The 7,819-nt window shown below is 51.7% G+C and overlaps 1 protein-coding gene across 2 annotated transcripts in view; it reads left to right on the top strand.

Moving 5' to 3' along the window:
• The first annotated feature begins 5,863 nt into the window (after positions 1-5,863).
• Positions 5,864-7,819, top strand: part of PBX1 (PBX homeobox 1) — a 127,241-nt gene continuing 125,285 nt past the window's right edge. For both annotated transcript variants that reach the window (XM_080348626.1, XM_080348625.1), the window contains exon 1: positions 5,864-6,836. In XM_080348626.1, the coding sequence (XP_080204752.1) occupies positions 6,646-6,836 (191 nt within the window). In that variant the 5' untranslated portion in view covers positions 5,864-6,645. The remainder of the gene's footprint in view (positions 6,837-7,819) is intronic.

The raw sequence follows: 7,819 nt of genomic DNA, 5'->3' as shown, positions 1-7,819 counted from the left end.
ATAGGAATTAAAGTGAAAATCCTAGTTTTAGGTTGCTGGCTATTTGAAATGTGGTGCTTCCCAAGGTGGTGTGCAATATAGTGGTATTACTGGGAAAGCTGTTGATAAGAGCAATAGTGAAAATGGATGTCTGGCTGTGAAACCTATCTGTCCTACAACCTTCAGGGCCTGCCAGGGGACGTGTTTCCTGGGCTGTGAAGAACCAATATGGGACACAATCATATATCAGTGATTATATCGATCACTGTCTCAGACCCATTCAGTCAAGGGCACCAGCACCTTTTGGAAAGGAATTGTCGCTCCTGCTCTGGGAGTCTGGGGAGGATGTTGAACTCGTTGCAGGGACTGTGTGTGAGGGGAAGCGACTCTGTTTTAGGGAATGCTGGTCCCATACTTCAATCAATTAGTAGAATGGAGCTGAGCAATGGGAGGGACCAGTCTGATAATAAGCAAAGTGCTCAAATATGAGAAGCTGGGTAAGAAGCCAAATGAAAATGAAATGAAAGGCGAAGGTCCAACTTTGGCAGTTGTGTAGAAAGCATGGGACAGCTGATAATAGGAAAGCCTGCAGGAACAGGAACACTGGGTCAAAACCCCTGTGAGAAGAACTGGAGGAATCTGTGAATGAGCCAAGGGGGAACATTTATCGAAAACCAAGTCAGCACACTGGAGCTGTAGGCCTGCTTAACGCCACAGTAACCTAAGTCTCTCACCGTGACCTCTTTGCTCGCTGCTTTGTGGTGGTGGCGAGCTTGAGAGCTGGTAGAGCTCTAGCTCAGAGAGCAGCGAGGGTCTCCTTGGCAGACCTTTGCAGGTGGGGACACTGTCCACCAACTTTACTGCTGCGGTTTTGTGAGGCAGAGGGGTTTTTCTCTGTCCCTTTATTCAGAGGGCTCCCTCCTGGCTGGTGAGAGTCGTCTTTGTGGGTAGCCCTAAACCCCTCTTTTATGAAGATGAAATCGGAATCCTGTGGCTTTTTGACTTTTGACTGTGGTCTTCCTTCGCAGCCTTTCTCAGCCTTGGAAATCTGTGGAAAGCTCAAGAAGGGAAAACCAACTTCTGCCTGGAGATGAACATCCACTTGAAGTAGATGACATGCTGGAAAACATCCCAAAGTCATGAGTCTGCATCTGAGACACAAAGAAAGTCATTCTAGATACCTATAGTTCACGTGAGGCAGCTCAAGGTAGATACTGTGTGATCACCTTTAGGTGATAACCTCGACTAGTGGTTCACAGAGATAAGGTACTTCTTGTCCCTCCATTTCCCCATCTGTAAAAGAAGGTGAGGGATGTGCCTTCTTAGTAAATCATCTGAAAATGGGCTTTTTACTAAAGTGAGCCCATACCGCTGGGGGTGGAGAGGTCTCATTTGGAAGCCTGACTTGAGAGATCTCATGGAGAGGCTGTGGAATGTAGTCATGTGTTTGTCCCTCTCATGTGGCTTTCTCTTTTTAAAAGCATTGTGCAGGATGTGAGACACACTCGATAAAAGTGAATTCAACGGCTATTTCATATCCTTTGAGGAACATCAGTATTGGCTGAAAGAGGGAAAAAGACCTTTTTTGTTGAGTCCGGAATGGACCTGCTTTTATTGAAGGACTCTTACGACTGCTTTTGTTGATATTTCCTCTGATAGCTTTTACCTGACTTGTTTTCAAAATCCTTGTTGAATCTTTTCAGTCTTGAAAAACTGCATTTCCCCACTGAAATTCAGGTTTGGGGTCTGGAAAAATGTCCAAAATGATTTTGCAGATGGCTTGCTGTGATGTAGAAGTCCCAGAAATAGGACATTCTGTAAGGGAAGTCACCTCTTTATTTCCAGGAGGGCAGAGAATTTATTTTAAACAATGCCATTTTCTTTTCAATTACAGACATTTTTGTGGGTAAAAAAATGCAGCAGTCTCTAAGAAAGAGCACGTGATTACAATTAAAAGATGTGTTGTGCTGTATCAGAAGGTAGCATTTAAACTGGGGAAAGCCTGAATATTGACTATAACTCATTGTAATTATACCATCTATTTCAAACATGTAAATATGTTTGGTAGCACTTACATGTTTATGTCAGCTATTGGGAAAAGCTGTTTTCCTTTTTGGTAAAACTTCTGATGGTAAGAATTTTGTTACTTGCATTTGAATTAGTGACAAATAACAAGTTCAGACGCAACAAATTTTGGTGTGAACAGCAGTTGATCCCTCTCTCCTGTGGTTGTAGTATTTTACCTGCCTCCAGGTTATTTAATAATTTTGTGAGTAGGAACTTTTAATAAGCTATGCATTGATTAAGATGAGTATTTCTTAATAGAATACACCATGACCATAGTAAAGTGTGATGCAGGGGATTGAGTGTGGCTGGGAATGGGGTGAGTGGGAGTCCATTTCTGGCTCTCCCACTGCCTGGCCAGTTCTTCCCACCTCCTTTAACTGGGATCAGCAATACTGAGCTCATTTTGAAAGGGCTTTGAGATCTACAGACTGAGATAACTCCAGAAGACCCAGGTACTTTGCTCAAGTCTAACACACACAACCCTGCAAAAGCCCAAACGCTGATTTAAGCTGGCACCGTGAGTGAGTGAGCATCTCTGCTAAAAGTGATGAGAAAACTCCCTTTGCTTCTGGGGACCGGGATCCTTCACCAGGGGAAATCATTCTGAGCCTATTTCCCTTCCCTTTGACATTTTCAGTCTTTTCAAAAGCTAAAGGAGTAAAGAAGAAGGTTAATGACTAAACTGACAAATAAACAATCAGTTCAAAGCAGCAACACAACATTTCCAGGAAAATTTAAGAATCTCATCTGAAAACCAGTTAGGAATGTAAACTCTGCCACACTCCAACCCGAGAGAGACCATCCGTATGGAGCTCACTGTGTTGTGGGGGCTGCGACGGGCTGGGAAATAGGAAGGGCTTTGGTTTTTCCCTGGAATGTGTTTGAGGAAAATTATTTTGGTCATGGTGAACAGAGAAAGGCATTGCCACAGAGGTGGCTTAGGTAAAGCCACTCTGATGGTGTTGTGGACAATCTGTGCAGTCTGACTCTGGGATGTCGGGGTTTGGACAGCAAAGCAAAAGAGCTCGTGGCTCTCCTCACCGAAAAGAAAATGTTTAAGGAGTCGCAGGCCAGGAGATCACTTTTGATCCCATTGTGGTGTGAGCATTGAGCGATGATGATGGGGAGATGCTTCCCTCGTGCTCAGAGAAATAGTGTTTGGCTTTCGATTTCAGGGGCTCCACTTTGCCACAGTAATGGTGCATTAACAACGGCTTGATTTTCATTTAATAAATAATAGGAATTATGCTGAGATGGAGCCAAGATTTTAAACAAGAGGCTCCAGTAAACATTTTCTTCAGGAATCTGTGATAAACCAAAGACAGCGTTAGACATACTTGGAGGGAGTGGGGACGCCAGACTTGGAATCTGTCCATCTGCTTCACCATTGAAACAAAACCACTTTATAACAACCACAGAGGAGAGGAAGCAATGTAGCTTGGCACATACACTTACTCTATGTGTGGTGGAAATGTTTATTCTTTATTTCAGAAAGATTTAGTGGGTGTAGAGATAATAGAGCATAGTGCTCGCTTGTGTCTTGGGGAAGGAGGGGTGATAGTGTTTGGGTTTTAAGGGAGCCCAGTGTCGGCTCCCATGGGGAATATTTTCGGTAATACCTATTGCAATCTCATGCACTTGGAAGGCAGGAGGAGGCGGAGTAATAAAATGTGCTTTTCAGGAGAGGCGGTGTAAAGGCCCCAGGATTAGTTATCTCTGACAGGAAGGATTTTACGGACTCCAGCAGACGGTAGAAGCAGAGTCCTGGCCATTTCTGCCATGGGATCCCTTGGAGCAGCTTGGATGCGCGATGCCATGGGGCTGCCTGGGGCTCACCGACCCCACGTGTGCCTCATACCCTACCCACACCAGCTCCCCCAAGGGTTTTCTGTCTCTCGCTCTCTCCTGATGTGCTGAGGCATCACACTGTGGCTTGAGAACCAGGGGAAGGATGTGCAATACAAGAGCCTGCAGGGCCAGCAGGCCACCACATCCCATGGTCCCCAATGTCCCTGTCCATCCCCCTGCAGCCACCGCTCCCTTTTCCGCTGTGCACATTCAGCTCTGCTGTGCTGCCTCTCCTTGAAACCGCTCAAAATCAAACCTGAAAGCCCCTGGACTGACCTCTGGGGATGGGAGAGTCCTTGCCAGAGTTTGAAATGGCATGTGTCTAGACTTGGTGTGTGAGCAAGGGATGACTAAGTGTCTGAAAGTTAGGACCTTTGGAGAGGAGTCCCTTGGCTCCTTGCTTCTTGGATGAAGTTCTGCTTGCTGTGGAGCTGTGGAGATAAAGGATATTTTTCTCACGCCCCTCCTCCCCCTTTTTTGACTTTTCAAAATAATAAAAAATATATAGATATGTCTTGGGCAAGAAAGTAGAAACCTTTGAAAAATTTTGGCAAATCAAGAAACAGAAAGAAATGTGTTCAGTGAAACACTTCATAGCAACAAAAATCAAAACATCTCATATTGCCTTCAACCACTTTAAAACATTTTAATGGTTCAAAAGAAAATTGAAAAGTCATGTTTTGCTTAAAACACTGCAAAGTGTTTCATTAAAAAGGAAGAGTGGAAGCAAAACAATTGCCTTACAATTTTGTTTCTCTTTGCAGTCAACGGGGAAGGCTTTTTCTCCAACATGTGCCGAGGCCGGGGCTGTGGCTGGGCCCATCTGGAGCTGGCAGCCCTCAGATCCGAGGAGGGGACAATCTGATGAAAGCATCTCCTTCGCAATAAATTCTTCTGTCACGGTAACTACCTTTTATTTATTCTGTTTTAAATACAAGTTTGCAGGCAAGCCTGGTCCCAAGGCCATCCGTGCTGACCACCTGATGCCTACAGAGGTCTTTTTGGCCACAGGACAGTCTCAGATCCCAGGGACTGCAGAAGTGGGCTGGGGAAGTGCTTCTCCAGGGTGTGGTGACCTGTAGGTCTGAAGCTTCCTCTGGAGATTCAGGCTAGAAATGAGGAATAAATTTGTTACACTGAGGCTGGTGAGAGCCTGGTCCAGGTTGCCCAACGATGTGGTGGATACCCCATCCCTGGAGACATCCCAGGCCAGGCTGGACGGGGCTCTGAGCAACCTGATCTGGATGAAGAGGTTCCTGCTCATGGCAGGGGCTGGACTAGGTGGGCCTTTAAAGGTCCCTTCCAACTCAAACTATTCCATGATTCTGTGCTCAGGTGCGGGATGCGGCACCGCCAGCCTGCGCCATGTGCTCGGGAAGGCCGCACTTGCCAGATGTGTGGGTCAGAGAAGAGGATGAAGAGAAACGGCGCTGCCAGGAGACATTGTGGCTGAGGTGAGAGGGAAGGATCGCCCTGGGGACTCCAGCGGAAGGGGGACCCCACTGCCACCCGGGGAGCGGGGCTGATGGGGGGACAGCGTCAGTGGGGCAGTCAGAGCCGCAGAGGCATGGAGGCGCTGGGGGGCGGGAGGAAGGTTGGATGTGGGGCCATGGGGAGGCTGAGGGGCACAGGGCGGAGGGGAGGGAGGCTGCTGCGGGCCGGGGCCTGAGCGGGGGCTGAGGCGACACGCAGCGCGGCGCATGGCGGCCGGCGAGGGGCCCCGCACGCCAGACCCCCGCGGGGCCGCCGCTCCGCGAAGGCCCATCACCCTCCGCCCCGCGGCCTCGGCCGCTTTAAGGCGCGGGCGGGGCGCGGCCCCCGGCCCACCTCTGAACCCGGAGATTGACGGGCGGCCGCGGAGGAGGCGGAGCGGCCCGCGGGGGCCGGCCTTCCCGCCGCCGCCGCCAATGGGGCCGGGGGGGCGGGGAGGCGCCGCTGCCCCTTCCTCCCCCCGCCCCCCGGGCTCCTCCGTGCCAGTTTGAGGAGTCCGGAGCCGAACAAAAGCAGGCGGCGAGGGCCGGGAGCGGTGCGCGCAGGCCCGGCGGAGGGGGGGCCCCGCTGCCGGCCGCGGAGCGGTGCGGGCCGCCAGCCAGCCCCGAGCCCGGCCTGAGGGTGGGGGGAAAGTTTGGAGCCCTCCCCCCGCAGCGCGGGGGGCTCCGCCGCGCTCCGGCCCCGGCAGCTCCGGCGCTGCCATCGCGGGTGGCCGCCCCGCTCCGCCCCGCCGCGGCCGTTGCTGCCGCCGCCGCCTCCTCCTCCTCCTTCGCGGGCGCAGCCCCTGCCCCGCCGGCCCCTGCCCCGCCGGCCCGGCCGCTGCCTCCCCGGGCGCGGGGCTGCGCTGCCCTGCTTTTGGAGTCGCCGCCGTTTCCCCTCCCTTCCCCGGAACCCCCCCCCTTCCTCCCTCCTCCTTCCCTCCCTCCCTCCTCCCTCCTTCCCTCCTCCTCCAGCAGCCAAAGGGATTTTTTTCCCCCGCTTTCTTTTCTCTCTCTCTCTTTTTTTTTTTTTTTGCATTTTTTCCCTCCTCCTCCTCTTCTTCCTCCCCGTCGCGGAGCCGGGCGCCAGCGTGAAGGATAAATAAAAAGCGAAGAGGAAGAGGCTGGGGAGGAGGAGGAGGAGGAGAACGGGGGGGGAGGAGGAGGAAAGAAGAAGAAGAAAGCGAGCAAGAAAAGAAAGCGAGGAGCCAGGCGGCCAGCCCAGCCGCGCCGCTGCCGGCAGCCAGGGCAGGAGGAGGCGGCGGCGGAGCGGGGGCCGGCGATGGATGACCAGCCGCGGCTGATGCACACGCACAGCGGGGTGGGGATGCCGGGGCACCCGGGCCTGTCCCAGCACATGCAGGATGGACCAGGCGGGGCGGAGGGGGAGGCAGGCAGGAAGCAGGACATCGGAGACATCTTACAGCAGATCATGACCATCACGGACCAGAGTTTGGACGAAGCGCAGGCCAGGTGAGAGCAGCGGGGGTTGCGGGGGGGCAGGTACCGGCGAAGTTTCCCCCGCGCCCCGGCCCGGCCTTTGTTGTCCGGCGGGGGCAGCGCGCCCAGCACGGGGTCCTGCTGCCCAGAAATTTGGGGGCCAAGAGGAGGAAAAAAAACCCGGGACTGTCTAATTTTTCCTTTTCCCCCTCCCCCGCTTTCATTTTATTTTCTTTTTTCCACCCCCTAACTTCGTGGCGCTTTCCGTGGGTCGCAGCACCCCCATCCCGCTTCCCCCCATCCCCGCCGAGGGTCCCAAAGTGGGGCTCGGCCTGGCTTTGCCCAGCCTATTTGGGGTGGGGGTTCATTCCGGGGGGAGATGGTTGTTGCGCTCTGCTTTGGGCGCCTCCGAAAGAGGCACAAACTGCAGCCCCTTTTTTTTTTTCCTTTCTTAAAGGTGTTAATATTTTTTAGGGCCCCGTTGTGGTGTTATATTTAAGGCCGTGTTTTTGTGCTTGGAGGATATACATAGAAGATTTTTTTTTCTTAATTGCAGAGATATTTAAGAAGAAGAAAAATAAAAGGCTGTAAAAGCCAATAACCAAATTGCCCCCAGCTGCGAGGAGTGCAAACCTAATACACACCTTCAAAGGCGCTGGCAAAAGTTGAGGGAGGGGAATAATAATAATCCCCAAATTGAAGGCACAGCTGAAGGGATAATTAAAAAACAAACCCAAAACAACTTGCCCTAAATTGCCAGGGGTACACTTGAAATTTCTTCTGGGCCGCAGAGCTGCTAGGTGTGGTGTCCTTCCCCCTGGCATTCATGCCCCAAGCTGGAGCAGATTGTTGGAATACATTGTTCCTGGAAAAACACACTGCACGGTCCCATAAACTCCCTTAATAAGAACTTCCAAAAGGATAAAAGTACCCCCTGAACCTCAGCTTACATCCTCCTCACCTTCCCTGCTTGCATAAAGCTCCTGCTTACCAAGCAGGCTTGTTGCTGGCCTGAT

Source organism: Nesoenas mayeri, assembly GCF_963082525.1.
Source record: "Nesoenas mayeri genome assembly, chromosome: 8".
NCBI lineage: Eukaryota > Metazoa > Chordata > Aves > Columbiformes > Columbidae > Nesoenas > Nesoenas mayeri.
This window is presented reverse-complemented; position numbering and strand designations above follow the sequence as displayed.